Source organism: Gouania willdenowi, chromosome 21 (assembly GCF_900634775.1).
Source record: "Gouania willdenowi chromosome 21, fGouWil2.1, whole genome shotgun sequence".
NCBI lineage: Eukaryota > Metazoa > Chordata > Actinopteri > Blenniiformes > Gobiesocidae > Gouania > Gouania willdenowi.
This window is the reverse complement of record NC_041064.1, coordinates 20,729,113-20,750,030: the sequence shown is the minus strand read 5'-3', so window position 1 is coordinate 20,750,030 and position 20,918 is coordinate 20,729,113. Positions and strand designations below refer to the sequence as shown.

At 38.1% G+C, this 20,918-nt stretch overlaps 1 protein-coding gene across 5 annotated transcripts in view; it reads left to right on the top strand.

The window, feature by feature from the left end:
• Positions 1-20,918, top strand: part of il1rapl1a (interleukin 1 receptor accessory protein-like 1a) — a 257,504-nt gene that overhangs the window by 169,498 nt on the left and 67,088 nt on the right. For all 5 annotated transcript variants that reach the window (XM_028436788.1, XM_028436786.1, XM_028436787.1 and 2 more), the window contains exon 6: positions 6,783-6,857. In XM_028436788.1, the coding sequence (XP_028292589.1) occupies positions 6,783-6,857 (75 nt within the window). The remainder of the gene's footprint in view (positions 1-6,782; positions 6,858-20,918) is intronic.

Below are 20,918 nucleotides of genomic sequence, written 5' to 3'. Positions count from 1 at the left end.
CTCCTACGTGCCTGAATTGCTGCCGCCATAGTTGTTGTTTACTTCCTTCCGCAGGCTTTTCTTCTGTAGTACAGAGCTGTACTGCTACTACTTCCTGAAGAATTTTTCTGTACCGCCCCCTGTCTTGGCTGCGGGTATTGCAACGGTGAATGCACCGAGTATAAACACCAATGCGCTCCTGTGGAGTGCGCGCGGTCCGCGAACGTAGCCAGGCGAAAGTATAACAAGCCTTTTAAAATCATTAAAAATGTTTGGACTGTAAATGTTGTCTGTATGCTGCTCTCATGCCTCTAAAGGCAGGCATGCACTGTGCGATTTTTGGCCCATTTTGTGCACGCAGCAGCTTCCGTGTGGCTGCTGCAAGTGACACTGAGTTGTTGCTGCTGCTGAGGTTTGTGCGCATAGAGAGTGAGAAGCGTTGCAGTAATATGCTTTTACAGAGCATGTTATATTACTGTGATGTTGCTGTCAGACTAACGTTAGCTTGTTAGCTCCTCTGAGGGAGGGACTTTGGAAAGTTTGGAGGCAGGGCAAGAGAGCAGCGGGGAGGGAGATCTGAGAGTCGCGGACTGCACCTTTAAAGCTCTTTTTGCTGAGATTTGCAAGTGTCTCTCCACTTCCGGGTTTTTTTTCTTCGTCTGTTTTAATGGCGACACTTCAGATTTCTTCTTCTTCTTGTAATTTGTAAGTTGCATTTCCGGAAACAATACCTCGACTTGTGTATGGACGTATAGTGTGAGCAGTCAGATCGTGTCAGAGTGTCGGTCCGTATAGTGTGAGAACATGGATCGTGAGCTGCGCACATTCGGGCTCTGCACATAAGTCGCACAGTTTGAGCTGGAGCTGAGTACAACGATTCAAAAAATTGCACAGTTTATCCCAGCCTTAACACGTATTTACACCTGTTTTCGACAAATCTAAGATGTCTTCAGTTATGTTAAATACCCCCAATTTGAATAATCTTTTTCCTTGATAGTTTTTGTCAGTAGGGAAATCGTTTTTCTTAGCAATGGTTTTAATTTGTCAGTCATTGCTCCCACTTTTTTTTTTTTTTCTTTTTCCACCTATTAAATGACATTCCCTTCCCGAACTTAGATAATTGATGTATTTCTCATAAAGAAGTGGTAATTAAGATAATGAGATTTTCAGAAGCAAGTGTAGCGTGCCAAAATGAGCGGGAGCATGTTTTCGTGACTGTTTCGTTTTCACTTTATAAATGTTCCTCTTCGTTTCTCCCGCTCTTCTTCTCAGTCTGATGATGTCTCTCTCCCATATGAGCTCACCTCACCACATCTGCTTCGCCTCTTATGTCCTGTACACAGCTTGTCCTCATTTGTTTGCCCAGTGCATAATTAGCTATAGGATCACCCATTGTGTAATTACGTATGGCAGTTTGATATGTAATTAAAAATGTATCAGTATCCAGAGTAATTTGTGCCTTGTGATTACCTATTAACAATGCAAACAGTTGTGCCTAAAAGCCCGTGACCGTCCCTCTCATAGAAGTCACCATGCTTGCTTTTCAGTGTTTACATAAAAGCAGGTACTAAAATCTGTAATTCACTTGAACCTGAACATACCTTCACTTTTAGAATCTGTTCAATCTCTTTGTTTTTTAATAGTTTATTTTATTTGTGTATCATTTATTTATTCATTACAGATGTTTATGAAGAATTATTTTTTTAAATAATTGGTAACACTTTTAGTTTTATACATAAGGCTGACACAACCCTGTCATTAGCATGAATAAGGTCTCATGAAGGCTGTCATTAAGTGTTGTTCGCTAAATTATGACACCTTTGGAGCTATGTTGGCATTTTTGGGTTGGGTGGAGGGATCTAGTGGGGTTAGTGTTAGGGTTTAGGGTAACAAACAAACAACACTTAAAGCTGCAGTTTGTAAAATCCTCTCTCCGCTCTATTTTGAAACCGAAACTCAACCTCCGTTCCCTTTGTGAACTCTTAGCAACTTTTTCTTCTCAATAGCGACATAGTAACAAGAGTATGGACTTTATCTTGTGTTATTGAAGATTTTTCTTGTGTTTTAGAGACTCTGACATGAATGCATGTATCACTGTAGTTTTGTCCCGAGCAGCGGCTGCTACCGTCAGCTCATCCCCACCAGAGAACACACAGAGGGGCTGTAATCCCAGCCGCCTGCCGCTCTTTGCAGACTGATATCCATCACTCCGCATCGAGACTATAAAATTAATTCACCTTGAATGAGCTTCTCTTGGTTTATATGCGATTTATCCCGTCTGTTATCACTCTTTCTCTGACACCAGTGTGTGTGTAGGGTGGACCCTGCGCAGTCACAGGGATCCGTTCCTCCTCGGTGTTTGAGGCTTTAAACTGTTGCTTCTCCACCTCGGTCTGCCTTTTTCCGCATCATTTGCTGTGTAACTGTTGTCAAACGGCACAATGGAGACTTTTGCTTGGACGTCCGTCATTTCACTTTTACTACCGGAGGTACATGAATGCAACTGACTTCAGTCGAGCAGCCAATAGTAACGCCCGAAACATTTTTGACCAAATGATGCCCAAAAAAAAGTTACATATTGCAGCTTTAATGACAGCCTTCATGACACTTTATTCATGCTAATGACATGTGTCATGTAATAATAATGACAGCCTATTGTCAGTCTTAGGTATAAAACTTCAAGTAAGTGTTAACAAATAATATATAAGAGCTTAATTAAATAAATTATTTAAATAATTTCATAAATATTCAATCAATCACTCAGTAAATGTTTTTTTTTTTTATTTACTGCCCAAAATAATCGGTTTTTAACCCCGTTAACGACATTTTCTGTAATGAAGCCAAGTAATTAATCATTTTCACAGTTTAAAATGGTATTTATTAATTTTCTCACGCAAAAATAACACAGGTAATATTGAGTTTCATATCCTATTGTCTTTTTCTGTTTGTGTGAAATGCTAATGTGTACATGCAACACACACACATTGGCATGACATTGTATATGTTTGCATACTTATGTGGTTTTTGTGAACAGCAGATGCAATCAACAGGTTGCCGTGTTCGCAGTAGTCTGTGTCTGATTTAGGAGGATTTGTGATCTTGACCTGAACACAATAGTGAATCAGTCATATTTGCGATAAGTGTGTGCATGCGTGCGTGCGTGTGTGTCCATTGCTCACAGAGTGATGTTGGGTTATCTCTGAAGGGATTGCATTCTAAGTCTGGTGAGTCACAACCACTTGTTGCATCTCTGTATTTAGAAGCCATCATTAAGGGGATAATTCCTCTTCTTTAAATAGAGCGTTCAAGTTCTTCCTTTGCCTGTATTTAGTTTGTTCTGATTGTGACGCTTTTTCGTTCAGGTATTTTAATCATGTCTTTGTTGTTGTAGATCATGCCACACTGTAAATCTGCATCAAATTTATATTCAATATAATTAAACTTTATTTGTATAGCGCAAATTACAACAAAAGTCATCTCAATGCACTTATCAAATTGTAAAATTCATAATAAGAAAGAAAGAACCCAACAAGATCCACATGAACAAGGTTTTAGCGACAGTGGGAAGAAACGACTCCCTTTTAACAGGAAGAAATCTCCAGCAGAATATTTCTCATCTATTACCGATTAAATCCACACATCATCCTATGTCATTGAAGATTCGGATAAAAAATACTGATTCTGGATCATTTAAAAAATCACAATTTTTCATCATTGCCAAAAATTCAAAAAGTCACATCTTGATTGGCTGATCTTTATGACATGTATCCCAGTTATGTTGGTTCATCAACTACCTCACTGAGTTTCAACAAGATCAGATCTGTATTGAGCGTTTTATTGCAATTTTTTGCCGAAATGTGGGTTCCCATGCATTTGGACCTTTACTGTATTGTTATTAATGGTGATAATGTATTCTAAGCCTTTCCAGTGTGAATGATCATGGTACCATGATCAGAATCACTGATCCAGATAACTGCCAATATCTGGCCAATAAGATATTTGGCAGAGTTTTGCACTCTAAGTGCTCTTGTATAGCTATTAGGGATGTCCTGATACAACGTTTTCACTTGCGATACGATGCCGATATTGCAGCCCTTCCTATCGGCCGATACCGACATTGATCCAATGCGATATCCGCATGAATCATACATACTTTTATTACTTATTTTGTAGTTATGAATGTTAGAAAAGGCTTGATCAAGTGATGTTACTCAAACAGAGAACAATAGTCAGCAACAGTAGGGTACTTTGTTGGAGTGTGAACCATAGTCACCTATGGATAGAAGTGGTGGAGCAGAAAATTTTATCGGAAAGCTTATATCGGTCATTTTAGATGCAGTCCAATAAAATCCGATATTCTTTTTCTGGCTGATATCGGAGCGATATTCAGTATCGGATTGGGACACCTCTAATAGCTATACATACATGTTTGAAGGTGCAAAAACAAAATGTGATGAAAGAATTTATGGATGAACTGGAAAAGGCAGACAGAGTTTTTTTGGATACTTTTGTAAAATCCCTTTACTTCTGTGTAATACAAATTTTGCCTTGCATATTTGCATTATTTTACATTTATTGTAATGCCAAAAAGGAGCAAGACTGATATGCAGTTCCAGGCCTGTTTATCTTTTTCCACATTCTTCTTGTGTGTTGTGCCTGAGGGTCATTATAGTGTTATTGAAATGTAAAAAAAATATATCTTAAATAATATTGTCCATGGCTAACTCATTGACATTTTTCATGGGTAGTTAAAAAAGTCCTTGTCTAAGATTATACACACAGAATAAAACATAATTCACTCTCACATTTTGGTATATGTGCACCACCAGTATTTTCTTTACATGCCATCATGAATTCTTTAACTAAGCACTGTACATGACCCTGCACTATACTCTAGGAAAGCCGTTACCCAGCTAAATTACTTAAGACAAAAAGCCTTCCATGATTTGTTCCTTCCAAGCATATAAACAGAATCCGGCTTCAGAGCAGCTTGTTAGAGTGCTCTCATAATGAGGGCAAAGTAGACGTTATGTGAGGACACTAAGGAAACGTCTTAATAAAAACAAGGGGCTTCAGACTGGCCTATCACTGTTAGATAATTAGACCTTAAAGGTCTGCTCATGGGAGTCACATACATTTTGTGGGTACAATATTAGTATTTGTTCTTGTCTTGTTACCGTTAGGATTACAGATTTCATGTTTAAGCAAAACGATTTTTACGTGTAGCATTATTTAGTATATTGTTCCTTTACATAATTTTCTCTGGATAAAAATAGTTCAGTTTTGATCTTATTTTGTTTAATAAAGTGTCTATTTGTACAATTGCCATACAGACAACCCCCGGTGCTATTAGTAGGGTTACCGAAGTACACGTACATAGCGTCTCAGGGTTAGGGTTAGGTTATAACCCAATATCGCAAAAATTTTTAGGGTTAGGGTAAAACTGGCCAATGACTGACCTATCACGTGACCTAAACTGGCCAATGAGGGACGCTGTGTACGGATAGAATGTCGGTATATTGATACGGCAACCGTACGGATAGCCACTGCCTTTCGTTAAAATAGAAATGTGAGATGTCTGCTCACACATGCTACCGAAGAAATAGTTTCACAAAATATAATAAAAATGTAAAACTTTCCAAAGAAGGAAAGGATGCATGCTTTTTAACAAACTGATTCCTAAGTTAATTTTGTCCACTCAATTTTTAAGTAAAGCAAAAGATAAACATTTGACATTTTACAGAAAATTTGGCCATTTCCTGATGTAGGCAGATTATGTAATAGCATTGAACCTCTTAAACCCTAATGGAGCCTCTGGATCTCAGCCTCATCTGAATGGAATGAAATATACCTGTTTTGATCCCTAACCATAACCCTGATATGCTTAGAAATAAATTAAGGGCATATGGATGAAATAAACTGCCAATGTAATCTGTGGGAAGTGTTTTTTAGGCATAAATAAGTCAAAATGGTTGGACTCCAGTCTTCCCAAACTGCTGTTTAATATCTATATCAACAAGCATATTTAACCCAGTCATTAAATGAAGTGTAACAGAAGAAAATAAAACTCTCGAGTTTCCAGCTGTGATAAATTGTTTATTCGTCCCTCAAACAGGATCTCAGGTGCTACAATAATTTTAAAAATTATGATTTACGGGAGGGAACTTTAAAGGCAATAATTCATCGTTCAAAACTGGTAAAAAAAAAAAAACGAGTCTGGAAACAAACTAGAGCCATGTCTCTGTGCCACAATTTTCCATGATTGTAGAAACACTTTTTAACAAACAGCTTTTTATACAAGAAACACACAAACGCAAATGACTTTGTTAAAATAATAAAAGTTAGTCATGTGAGAATAAAAAGGATTAAAAACAGCATTCACGCTAATTACATTTCACCCAATTAGTCAAATTATTATTAAACACGATTGGTAAGTAATATATGCTAAGTAATATATATTTTCCTTTTCTTATCATTAAAGAAGATCATACTATGAAGATCTTTGGGTGACTTTTGAATTTAGCTGCAGGTGTGGTGCTTTTATCAGGCACTGAAATTTGTATTTCAATGCTAAGTATTAGCATCTCTGCAAAACACACACCTTTTATAATGACTCTTTGGAAAATAAAATTTAATTTTGCAATAAATTCTGCTTTAGAAAATAGAACGAGTCTCCAATTTGAAAGGCGTCTTTGAATTGTGAAAGAAAATGATTTGCGTATGATGTGTTTTCTCTTTCAGCAGGTCTCACACTTTCTTTTTACTGACGTTTGTTCTTGTTTCCGTCTTTTTTGTCTCTTCAGCTCCATTGACCGACAAGCCTCCAAAGATTCTGTATCCATCGGAGAACAAGATCAGCAACATGGAGTTACAGCTTGGTAAGACATCAGAGAATTTTCTTTTTTCAAATTAAATTTATAGAGCTAAACCTAACCCTAACCCAAAAACCACTTTTTTATGCTGAATACAAAAGTATTTGGGTATGAAGTAGTGCTGTTCATTGATCCTGGTCCAACTTTCAACATTTTAGTCAAAGTATTTCAATTTGGCATATTTAGTAAAATATCAGCGCGACTGGCCTCTATAAGTTGAAAACCCAGCTATTAAAATTGATTTTTGCTATTAGCTGAGAACAAGATCATGTGACGTTTTGGGGCCATCTTGCGTCACAAACAAGCACTGTTAGCCCCGCCCCTTTTAATAAAAATAGCACCTGTGGGTTCTACAATCTGTGGTGAGTAGGTTGGACTGAGAGAAGAGGGTATATTGAGTAATGATTAGCTAGTTAGCATAGCATACATTGTTTACTGGAGAATTTTTAGTATAGACTGGGTGTGTCTTAACTGCCCATAAGCAAGGCATTTTTTTAAAATCCTCTTTAAAGAGTAACTAAACCCCTGCTTTCTCCTGACCTGCCACTAGGAGGGAAATTCAAAAAATGCTTTGATTATGGGCGTTACTGCTGGAGCAGTAAGACACGCCCACTTAGTCAGCGCACTCCGCTGGGCGCAGAGACAGACGGTAATACACACAATGATGTCTGTACACACACACACACAGGGAGTTAATAAGCTGAAATGTGTCACTCCAACTACAGGCATGCACACACAATCACGACGTGAAGCGCACACACAGCCTTAAAGACATTACTCGGGGGCAAACAGCCCTACGCACATAGCGATATGACCGATACAAACGTCCGCGCACTCGCAGAGACAGACAGGAATACAGACATAACATAGTGTCTGTAAATACACACATAGCTTGATGAACCCTCTGATTAGTGCAGAATCTGCTCTTTATAGAAGCACAGAGTCAAAAACATCACCGCTACAGTGGCTGTTTCACACGGAACACAGTGGACTTCCTCATTAGAACTTTCAATCAATACTCACTGAGGGCTGTGATTGGAGGAAACCCTCCTCCCTCCTCTCAGCTTTTATAGGAGGGGCAGGGCCAACAGTGAAAGTTGATGACGCAGGGGAATCTTAACCCTTAGGAGTCGACAGACGCGCATGACCAATTTAAGACAACCCTGCCAGATGCAGCCTTGCAGAGTGTCCATTATACTTGTGTTGAAAACGAGGACTCAAAACTATATACCAGTATTTGAATTATCGTAATAGTAGAACAATAGTTATGATAGATTAAAAATGTTGCACTTTTACTGATTATTTAAAAAAGGGGCTGTTCTTCCTTCGTTTGCAAAACAAAAGTGTTTGCAGACGAAAAAATACACTTCTTTCCTATTGGTGGAAAGTGTTAGGCCTGTGATGTGTCCCTCTGTCTCATTAGTGGAAATTGTTTTTTTGCAGTAGCACAAATAATTTGTGACATCTGATTATGTTAACATGCCATTTAACTTGTTATTTTTGGTGAACTTGTACAGTAAAAAGACCCATTTTTTTCTACTTGGATTTGAGTTCATTGTGTTTATACACTATGTCAAAATGAAGAATTAACAATAAATTCATACAGCTGAAGTTGTGCTGAAAAAAATGATCCCAAACAAGGCAAGCTGAACCATTTTATGGTGAGATATAAAGGTTTAATCAAAAGTAGTCAAAAACGGTTTGTTATACCCTGGACTCCAGAGGGTTAAAGAATCTGTTTCAGCCAATAGCAAAATAAGATTGTAATAGGTGGCGTGCAACCCTTAGTGGCCAGTAACTCTGAGAGTTTTTACTAATATGTGAAGAGTGGAACAAGGATTAATAAACAGCACTACTTAATACCCAAATACATACAATATGTATTCAGCAGAAAAAAGTGGGTTTGGGGTTTAGTTACTCTTTAAGTAACGAAATTTATAACTTTCCCAAAACACCTTTTACTATTTGAGTCACTGATTTACTTTAGATGAAAAACAGTAACATAGTTGAACTTTTGGGTCTACCATGTGTGCAAGATGCATGTGGGATTGGAGTGTGGTTTGTTTTGTTTGTTTTCTGGTTTGATTGCCAGCATATTGCTTGATTTCTGGGCTCAGTTTTCTGTCCACATGGCACCCAACGCTCTGTGAATGCCTAACACGTCTGTCACGGTGAAGCCGATCGGACGAGACAGGAGTGGTGAGGAGAGCGGGGGGTGGGCGGGGGGGATTGGAAGGGTGTGTGACAGACAAAGCGGGTGGAGACAAAGGCAGAGATGGTTGTGATGATTCTCTGAGCAGTTGCCTTTTTCTCTTTCTATGTGATGCCCCTTTAATGCAGTTCATTTATAATGCATCCACGCTTGGCTGATCAAGAGTGAAAAATTGCTGCTGTTGATAAACTGACAGCCAAAGAATCACTTGTCAACTACTCAAACCCCATTCATGAACAGGTTGCACAATGTGGACCATTCAGCTGTTTGTTTCCGCCTTGAATCCGGAATGATTTTTAAAAAGGTTTGTTTCTCTCGTTAAAACTGTCTCATGATTATTTAGAGCTTTAGTGTCAGCTGTTAGCGGTGTTGTGGAGTGTCTAGTGGAGAGGAAACCTCTGTGATCGTCTCAGTTGGTATGACAGTGGAGGAAACAGCCACATCTTTGGTTGTTAAATTCACACCTGCTGCGAACGAATAAAATCTTCATTCCACTTTTCACGGCAGGTCGTTTATCCATTTAGTTGTTACTGTGTCACAAAATGCTTGTATGTCAGACTTTAGATGTCACTGTGTCTTAAACAAAGGCTCAGTATTACTCCTTCCAGAGTCATTTTTTACTGTTAACAGATAATATGAAAAACACATTCAAAAAAGATTTCAAAAGAGTTTTGTACAACAAATAAAAGGAATCATACACACACAATTATTGGAAGGGGTTAAAGCTGGAATTTTTCATGAAAGGTTCAGTATTATGCTATGTTTCACCCATTTCATTTGTTCTAAGAACCCCCAACAACATAGTATTTGAGGTTTATTTTCCCAAACTCGCCTGTTTTCTGGAGTTTTAGCCCTCTGAAAAGTCACTTTCAGACCGCTCCAAAAACAGGCCACAGCAGCAGTAAATCATTGACAGTCTTCCTTCTCCCCCTCACCTCTACTATTTTGTCCGACTGCTGCATCGCGTTGGGTCACAAACATGTCAGATCATCCCATAAAGGTGATACGAGGCGGTGTAACCCTACTAAAAATGGAACTGATTGTGACCGCTCACACTGCGCCACATGGAAGTAAACTCTCAACTATCAGCTGAGTCAGCTGTTTCAAACACTCACATGAGCTGCTACGCCACTTTCTTTTCATTCACACCTCTTTTGGTCACAGGACTAGTCCATTTAAGACGAAAGTCCATAGTTTTGTCCAACCGCTGCGTCACATTGAGTCACAAACACATCACATTATCCCATAGATGCAATACGAGGCGATATAACGGCTACTAAAAGTGAAACTGATTGTGAGTGCACTTCAGTTTATCTATATACTGAATGTAAATGTATTAACTGTAATATCAACTTGTTTATTTTACCTGTGAGGTAGTCTGAGTGGGAGAAGCTCAATCTCTTATAGGGTAGGAGGAGCCAGGATTGTCAAGAGGAGGAGTTTCTACGTTGTGACGTCACAACGCGTTATAATTCCAACATTCCAAAAATGTGGAATAGCAAGGGAGGGAGGAAACATAATTTTTTAAACTGTGGCCCTCTGAATGAAGCCAAAGGAATGTTTATCACTGTAGCAAAAACCATTATAGAGTGAATTTTTCATAACACTGCCCCTTGAAAGGGATTTTTGAAACAAAAAGCACAAAGCAAAATGTGATGTGAATTTGATGTGGACATCACAATTACATTAGTGTTTGTTGTTGCTAGTGGTGTTGCTCTTGGTTAATGGCATGTTGCAATGGACTTGAATAGTTGCATATCACCTACTGTACTGGAGTGTGTAAATCTTGGTGCTATGATGCTTTAGGCTACTAAAAAAATAATGGTTGTGCTTACCACCATTAGTACGCTAAGTATCTTGGAGCAGTCCATCATCACTGCAAGTTTTCAACATTTTATGAATAAGTTCTGCTGATATTCCATTTATTCCACATATCTCAACTACTGCTTCCACAATTACATTAGTTACCCAGATGTATTGTATTAAGTGTATTAGTACATGTGCTGAATAACAACACCTGTCCACAGGAGGCTTTTAAAGCTAGGGTAGGGGATTTTCTCCAGTTATACTTTTTAAGTTTTTGGTCCTGACAGAAATTAAGAACTTATGTGCTCTGAAAAAGGAACAAAGAAAATCTATCACCTGTAGCAGCTGTAAACCTGTAATAACTTCAACCAACAAAAAAAGACGGTGAGTTTTTTTTAACCAATGACATCTCCCTGGCTCCCTGCTCGTTCTTGACCCCTCGCGTGCACGAGCTCACACTCAAAGCGCGTTACCGGTGACGGTCTTAAAATGGAGTTTTTTTTAATCACGTTTTTTAACATATATAATGGTAAAGTTTATTGTTTACTTACTGCTCAATGAGACATGAGACAACAAGGTTTCTACACAAAAAAAGCGATGAGCTGAGCTCCTCTTCTGCAGCACCGGCACTCGTGCATGTGAGTGGGACGGAGCACAGAGGGGAGGGGGGTAAAGGCGGAGCCGTCGGTGAAGCTACATTCAAAATCATGCTAGCTTTTGATAATAACCTACCCTACCTTTGAATGGTTAAAAGTAACAGAAATAATAAGTAAGTAAGGAGGAAATATGCAATGTACAATAAAGTACAACAATAAAAGAAAAGATATATTCAAAGATAAATACAGTCAGTTATAAGGCAGCGGCTACACGGGCAAGCAAGAAACCAGGTAAAACTATTTATGTGCACGCTGTTGTTTTGATTAAAAGCATTGTCACTAGTTTCTAATGAATGAATAAATAATTTTTGTCTTTTGTCAAATCTGCAAGATCCAGGACCACGTTTGTACACCCCAATGCAGTCTTCCCCTGATTATATATTGTAATCTTTTTAAAATGTTACCAGCCCAGCTCTGCTGAGAACACATTGATCTTTAAGGGTTTAGCATTACATTGAAAAATATCAGTCATAAACCTGACAATGGATGCCGGAAACAAACAGGCCCCACGGGAAATGTTCCCAGACAAACTCCCAGTAGACGTTTGAAGCCCAGCGAATCGGCTTCAGTTTTTTAAGGTGGAAACCCAGCTTTCTCCCTATAGGCAGGAGTTTTTTATTTTATTTACCTTTATTTATTTATTCTGCTCTTCCTTAATATTTGTAAAGCCATGTTCAAAGCAGCTTTATAGAGCAATGTGTCAGATTTATGGCTGCTAGAAGGTGCACAGAGGGAAGCTGGTCTCTCATGGTGAGTCAGAGAAACGAGAGAGAGAAAGAGAGGATGTGGTGGAGGACGAGCAGTAAAATCTGAGCTGTAAGCAGAGAGATAAATTTGCAACACAGCCAGGAAATGCAGACTCACTTCATCTCCTCTGCTTTCGCAACCTGTGCAGGTCTCTGACAGCCTCCATCACAGAAAGCTTTATGTAACGCACACATGTCACATGGACTCTCACAGTAAACACTTCCAGTATGTTACAGAAAGGGTAATGGGGGAGATTTACCAACTCCTACTGAAAGTGAGAGTCAGTGAATTGATCAGAGGGTTTTCTGAAGGACGAGAGAGAATTGTAGAGAGGGAAAGACGAATGGGACTTGGAGAAAGGGAGGATGGATGGACTTTGATGTCTCGGAGGTTGGGATGGGGCGGAGTGGTTCAGCTCATCTCTTTGCCCCATCTCCTGAGGTTTTCTTTTCATGGATAAAGTCCCACAGCTACAGTTTCTGTCACCCCAATGTCATCACCCAGCAGCAGCATTGGCTGCTTTTACATATCGCAGCTTTAGGGCTCCTTCGGGATGTGTGACTGTGTGCTTCCTGTACACAGCCTGGTTTCACATCAAAAATGTTGCCATTGACAACTTTACATTATTCCACTGTTTTTACCAAAGGAGGTAAAATATGGGAAGAGATTTGTCTTTTTCAGATTTTCACGTGTTTTTCAAATCCACAAATTTCGTGTGTGTATTTATCGTGGATCGGCTTGTGTGTGCATTTATTTTTCAGACAAATGTAACGCAGCTTTGCTCAGATTCACGCACGCACACACACACACACGCACACACACACACACACACACACACACACACACACACACACACAGCTCCCCACCCACATTTGTGTGAAGCACCACCCCTCCACAAGGGGGCAGTATTGAAGTTTCTGCAGAGAATCGTGAAAATCGTGGCTGTATTTGTGGATCTGAAAAACATGTGAAAATCTGAAAATTACATGTGAAAATTGTGGATCTATTTGTGAATATTTTTGAGACAAATCTCTAAAAAAATATAAAATATGTATAAAATATATTTGTGGCCAACATTTCTGCTTTCTTTTAATGGTGAATTGGTTAAATCCTATAGTTTTAACACTGAAGCAGGGTTGGGGTCAATTATAATTGTAATCGCGTAAGTGATCATTCAATGCAATTATGGCCTAATTATATTTGTAATTTAATTCATGTGTTGTTGTTGCAATGTAATGACATTGTAATTGAGGTAAGATAATTGACTGAATTATTTCAATAAAAACTGTCAATTATATTTTAACGTAAAACTGGGGAACCATGTTACAATGCTATGTAACTACACATGCTGTATGTAGTTAACAATTATTAAAATGTGATTGATATCAAGCTTTTCCAGATTTTACCATATTAAAAACATTTAAATCAAGGGGTGTACTGACACCAAAAAAGGCTCAGACACCCTCACCAAAAATATTATAACCTATATTTTCATTAATTTGCAAGTCTAACCAGGTAACTAAGAGATGGGAAACAAATTAGTTGATAGATTTTAGTGTATTTTACAGCTGATTTAGGAGCCGTTATCATAAGATATGCTAACAGAAAGCTAACACAAGAGGAAGGTTAACTTTTATTAGGTTATTTATTTCAGGCTCCGTAATTGTGATTAATTGTAATTGAACTCCAGTAGTTGAGAACGTAATTGTGATTGAATTGCTGAGGATGGAAAATGATTGCAATTTAATTGTAATTGGGGAAAATGCTGGTCACTCTAATCGTAATTTAATAGTAATTGAACATGGGTATGTGAAAACGTAATTGTAACTGAAAAATGTCATTGACCCCCACCCTGCACCGAAGGCACAAAATTAACGGGGATTACACACACTTACTGTTAACGACATGTTAAAACCACACACGCGCGCACACACACACACACACACACATGTGCACACACAGGATCATTGACTGTTACATCCCAATGGACGATCTGTCATGGACTCACCATCCCGAAAGGATGGAGTAGTGTGGAGTCAGCTCGCACATCACTCCCCTTTCTATTCACAGTGCGAGTTCATCCTTCCTCACACGTACACATGCACACACTTCCACTCGGGGTGAACAGGTCACACACACACACGCTCGCAGCGTATGTCCTCAGCAACCACTGGGTAATTGTAACTGATAGAGGATTTTAGTGTCCCCCAAAGCCAGCAGATGGGTGCAATCTTGTGGAAATGAATCATTCCAGAGCAGGATCACTGGAGGACAGACCACTCTTATGGAGACATTGACTGATTACTGAGTCAATGCTTCACTCCTTCTTGAGAATCATTAAAATAACTGCTAGTGTCTCCTACACAGATGTGGGTCTTCAAACATTCAAACTGCAATGTGTAAAAGACGTGAGAACATTTGCTGCTTGAGACGACTTTGACAGAAAATCTAAGCACTAGAATAGATGTTGGTATTCTGGTATGAGTAAAAAATAATAAAGAACTTTATACTTGAATTGTGAGGGGGTGAGTTGACGATAAAAGCTCAAAAACAGTTGAAAACCTCGAGTTATGCGGCACCCGAGGCTAGATATTAGATTCCACTGCTAATTTAGTTAACTTCAAATGAGAACCTGAACATTTTTGTCTTTGACTATTTCTTTTATTTTCTTAAAAACAACAACAAAATCAAAATAGTAGCAAAATATTACACATATTATGAATAAAAATAAACATGAAATATAATTTCAATAGATAGTTTAAACAAGATGTTAACAGTTTTTCTTTTTTACAGTGATGTTAATTGTTACAGTATAAATAGGTGTATATTATAAGAAAATGAATGTATAGAAATAAAGTATAGTCGTAGACATTACAAGGGGTAGGATCATATAAATGTTTACTTCTTCTTACTTCTTTTCAAACATTTACAGCCTTTCGTGTGCAGGATTTTGCAACCATTTATTTTCTTTGTTTTGTTTGATTTTTTTTTAATTATTATTATTTTCTCATTGTGTTAAATACACTGCTGTTGTGTTTATGTTCGAAATAAAAATGTAATCTAAATCAAATCATTATCTTTTCATATTTTTTATTCAATCAGTCTTTATTTATAAATTGCGCACAATGCAGCTGAAAGTGCTTTTACATAGTTAAAAAATACACCCACCCCAGACAAACCCTGTCCACCACACAAACACACAAGTTTAACTAAGGACAATGGCTCATGGCTGGGAACAGGCTTTACAATTGAGTGTAGTTGAATTAATGTGGCCTTGTTTTTAACAAAATAGCACCAACTACTTTTAATATAAGGATACTATAAGATAAGATTTCTTCCATGTGTGGCTTTGGTCACCAATTGAGCTAATCTTTTTAGCTCCCGCTGTGCAAACTGAAAGTCTACTGGTATGACAGGCCCATTATTCAAAAGCTTAATGATCTTCATTTTTAATATTAATTCAGACCTTAAAAGTTGGGTCTAATGAACCTCCTGAAAATTGGAATTTAAGACTCTTTTTTTCTGAAAGCAAAACTAAAACCAATTATGAAACTGAACCTTCCCACGCCTGCTGCTGCTGTTTTTTTTTTTGCTTCCCTGTTCCTCTCCTGCCTTCATGTCTCTTCCTGTTTTGTACTTTTGCTATCTCTCTGTTTCTGTTTCTACATCCCTTATCCACCTGCCTCACCTGTTAACCTCTGCTGGCTGAGAATTTCCAAGGTTCCACTGAGCCTCACAATAGTAAGGACATAAGCCTTAATAACAAACACTTTGCCCCTTCATGGGAAAGGGTGAAATTGAGATTGACATTGCTCTGGAGAGTTGGAAAAGGTCACCGCAGAGTCACTTCATTAAATTACTTTGTCTGACTCTGACAACCTCACACATACACGCCACCACACTCCACATGCTATTAATCATCATTTCCCTAACCTTAACAGGTTGTGTTTTTTAATGCTGGTCATGAATGAAATCGTCTTTGAAAGTAGGCCACTGTTCTAATTGGCTTGTAATTTCCGTTGTATCCCCATGCTTCCATCATATTTCTGATGGACTTAATCAGTTTCCACTGCTTTAAATAAGGTCTGCAACAGATGAATCGAAACGTGCCAAATTGCTATGCGACAAGAGAGCCATGGTCGATTCCAGATAGTTGAAGGATTTCTTTTCGTAGGTTTTATGGTGTCTTTTCAAAAGAGCTGTAACTTAGACTAATTGGAAAGTTGAAAGTAATGTAGCAATATATTTTATTAGTTGCAGGTGGCAAGCCACTTATGGTGCTTTTAGTCAATAATATTAATCATACATTGTTCAGTCAAATTTGTGTAATGATGATTAGGAGCCACATAGCTTGAGAACATGCCTGAATTATTTTGCTAGATAGATACAGTGGGGGGAAAAAAAGTATTTAGTCAGCCACAAGTACTCCCACTTAAAAATATGTAATTTTCATCATAGGTATACCTCAACTTTGAGAGACAAAATGAGAAGAAAAAAATCCAGAAAATCACATTGTAGGATTTGTAATGATTAATTGGCAAATCCCTCAGTAAAATAAGTATTTGGTCACCTAAAAACAAGCAAAATTTCTACTCAAATTCTGCAGTGCCAGACGCATTTCAAGGTCCTGGAGTGGCCTAGCCAGTCTCCAGATCTCAAACCCATAGAAAATCTTTGGAGGGAGTTGAAAGTCTGAGTTGCCCAGAAACAACCCCAAAACATCACTGCTCTAGAGGAGATCTGCATGGAGGAATGGGCCAAAATACCACCAACAGTGTGTGAAAACTTACAGAAAATGTTTGACCTCTGTCATAGCCAACAAAGGGTACATTACAAAGTATTGAGATGAACTTTTGTTATTGACCAAATACTTATTTTCCACCATAATTTGCAAATAAATTTATCATAAATCCTACAGTGTGATTTTCTGGATTTTTTTCCCTCATTTTGTCTGTCATAGATGAGGTATACCTATGATGAAAATTACAGGCTTCATCTTTTTAAGTGGGAGAACTTGCACAATTGGTGGCTGACTAAAGACTTTTTTGCCACACTGTATTTGGTTAATCATGATAAAGTTACAGTTTAGTCTCTTCTGCCCCACCTGACCCGCCTGCAGGGGCAGATCCAGCCTCTGTGACTCTCACAGGTCTAAATGTTGTAAAGAATGAATGACATAACACATTCTAAACCTCTCCGTAATCCTAAGAAACTTTTATAACTTGCAATAACTGTAGCCAACCCAACAAAAGACCACAGCACACACACCAGGCCATTATGCTCAAAGAGGGAAAAGTCGACAACTTCGCAAACTCAGCCTTTTTCAGTTCTATGTTTCAGAAAATAAACACAAAACAAACCAAAACACCACGAAATCAGAATATACGCAGTGGCAAAAGTCAGCAATGATGACAAATTGTGTCTTACCTTTGTTGTTTCTTATCAAAAATTGCTTCAATGTTCATAAAACTCTATATTTTGATAAAAACAAATAGTGTCGTCAGATAGATACCACCGTTACAAACATACTGGCATTTCTTTGTCCAATGAGCTTATAGTGCTCATGCCTAAATTCCGGTCCCATAGTGTTTTATATCACCAACTTCTACAGGTTCTGAGCTTTATAACGCTGTGTTTAAGCCAAATTGCAACACCTAGTGGTTAAACATAAGACTAAAAATTATTGGAATCAATTTGACTGACATATCACAGTTTGATACCTGTTTCCAAACTTGTGGAAAACGTTGGCACAGATGTGGCAAAGTGTACTTCCGCCTAAGCTTTTTTGTACAAAAACATGTATTTTTGGCCTAATGTTTATGATTATCACCAAACTTGCTACAATTGATGTCCATTCATTAGTTCAATTATTTCAGATTTTGTAGCCTTCCCTACTAAGAATTGGCTTTGTTTTTTTTTGGGCGTACTACAGATTTATGTATTTAAAACATGATTTATTGTCACTCAGTATCATGTATTTCCAAAACGTCCCATCATCTGTAACCACTAAGGGTCCTATGTAGAAGCTTGGAAAAACGTTATTTTTATAGATGTGTGATTTTTTGAGAAAAGTGGTTGGGGCTTAGGAGGTTAGTTTAGTTGAAACCATGTTGCAGAACTTGCTCACTGAGAGGCTTTTAAAGGTCACCCTGCAAACACGTCATCACACACGCAGACCCAATGTGATCCAACATTAAGTAACCCACAGCGACCAATATGGTAAGCGTGTCAGCGTAACAAAGCTAAATGTTTAAGACTATGAACGGTCGTCATTAATCACTGAGCCTGGCGCTGTGAGTGGAGGACTGCGGTTTGATAAATGAACTAACAATGCTTCTACACATGCCTAACAGGAACAGGAGAGAACAAGAAGCCTGGGAAAAGATAATATACTTTTTCATCAACAGCCGTTTCAGCATGTTGAACTGTAGGCAGGCGCAGTCATTGAGAGAGAGGCAGTGTGAGCAGCTGCCGAGTCCAGTAAATCAGTGTTTTAATTTAAGGCAGTTTCTCCGCAGCAAAATGCAACACTCCATAGCTCTGTGTGTAAAGAACTGGTGCACTATAAAGCTGCAAACATGCGCTCAATTCCGTGCTTTTTCTGACATTTCCCTAATGGTACTTTTGACTGTCATTGTACCCCATTTTTGTCACCATCAGAGTATTTTGGGCAGAGTAGCTACAGTTTCTCTTTACTAGCAAATTGTAAATCATGGTACCACATGATCATTCACACTTTAAAGGCTTGGAAGATGTTTTCATCCCTATTAATAACAATACAGTAGGTCCAAATGGATGGGCACCCCCATTTTTTTTAAAATTGTGATGAAATGCGATGAAAATCTGAATCGGAACCAGATAAAAGTCTATGGCAGACATGGGCAACCGCCGGCCCATGGTCCACATGCGGCCTCCAAATTAAGCGTACAAAATTACAGAAAAATATACAAAACAAAAGCATTGAACTTACACAAATAATTACAATATTGTAGGAAAATAGAGTAAAAGACATGAAACACACAGAAAATACTCCAAAACACACAAGACTACTCCAAAAATGATCTACTTAACAACAGTAATACACAAAATGACTCCAAATAACACAAAAAAGACAACAAAAATACACAAAATGACTCAACGAAATATACAATATTACAGAAAATGTCAACAAAAGTTTACAAAAGACAAGAAAAACACAGAAAATGACTGCAAACCCAGAGTACTAACAAACAAGCAAAACGACAATAGAAATACAAATAAAAAATACTTTAAAACACAAAATGCAAATAGACAACATAAAAGCACAATATGACTCCAAAAAACATACATTTTACATGAAAAATGCACAAAAGAATAACAGAAATGCACAGAATGCAATCATAACAAGCAAGGCAACAACAAACATACATAGAATGACAGAAAAACACACTAAATTACTTTAAAAACTAAAACAAATAAATTTTTTGTGGCCCCACTGGGATAAAAGTTGCCTACCTCTGTTCTATGGCATAATTGAAGAACCAACCCGACATACAAATCGAGATATGAACTTCTGAAATTTCGCTAATGATGACAGATGGGGATTGTTCGATTTTATTTTTTTAAACTGATCCAGAATCAGTATTGATGTGATCCCCTCTAAAATGTAATATAAACTTCCATGGCTTAAGGTCTATCTTTGGTTACATTTTTGTCAAAATCCATTACATACTTTTGATGTGCTCCAGCTGAAAGATAAACAAATAAATCAACGGTGAAATTGTTACCTCCTTGGTGAAGGTGCAATCTCTGAAATCGACCAATTTATCAATGAGATGTTTACTTGAGAAGCTGAGCTGAAAGTGATGCATCATTTCCTCCACGTTATGCATGTATACCTTACTTTAAATTGTACAAGAAAAATGTAGACCGGTGAAGATGCACTTTTGTGTATCATGTTGAGAAGTCTGACAAATAAGTGTACCCAGAGCCAGTTTGAAATTACATTGACTTACACAGGTAGAACTTGTATTGTTTTATCACGACAAGCAAACACTTGGCCCGCAATTTGCAAAACCCAATATGCGAGAGGAGTTAGTTTGATTTGTGTTGTTTTTTTTTAGTTTTGTTTATCCATCTCAGTAGAGAAAACAAGGAATGATGTCTTAGCGTTCTACCTTGCTGTTCATGCTGCACACATGTTGGCTGCTGCAGTCATTGCCGATGCCACTTAGAAGATGTGAAGCAATGTGAGTTGACAGAGCATTTGGTTTTTGTGTGTCAGGTCCATAAGGTCTATTCCCAACCCAAGCTAAAGCAACACATCAGCTTTATTTCTGTCTGTCCTCATCTGCCTCTGATGCTCAAGCCCAGTGACAGGTAATCAAAGAAACAAACCCCCATCCTCGAAACTCACTCCAGCATCACTGCCGTATTCCCACAAGGTTGCATAAGATGAGGTGGCAGATGTAACGAGGATTGTTCCAGGAGGGTCTCTGTTTCTCGAAATAATGCCTTTTTTTATCCTCTTCCCCAATTTGAAGTCATACTTCATTTGTTGAGGCAGTACTTGGAATGTTGGAAACATTCTTCCAAGCAACAGAAACATGAGTACATCTCCAGAGTGCCCTGAAATTTGAGCATTTGGTCCAATAACAATGAAAAATG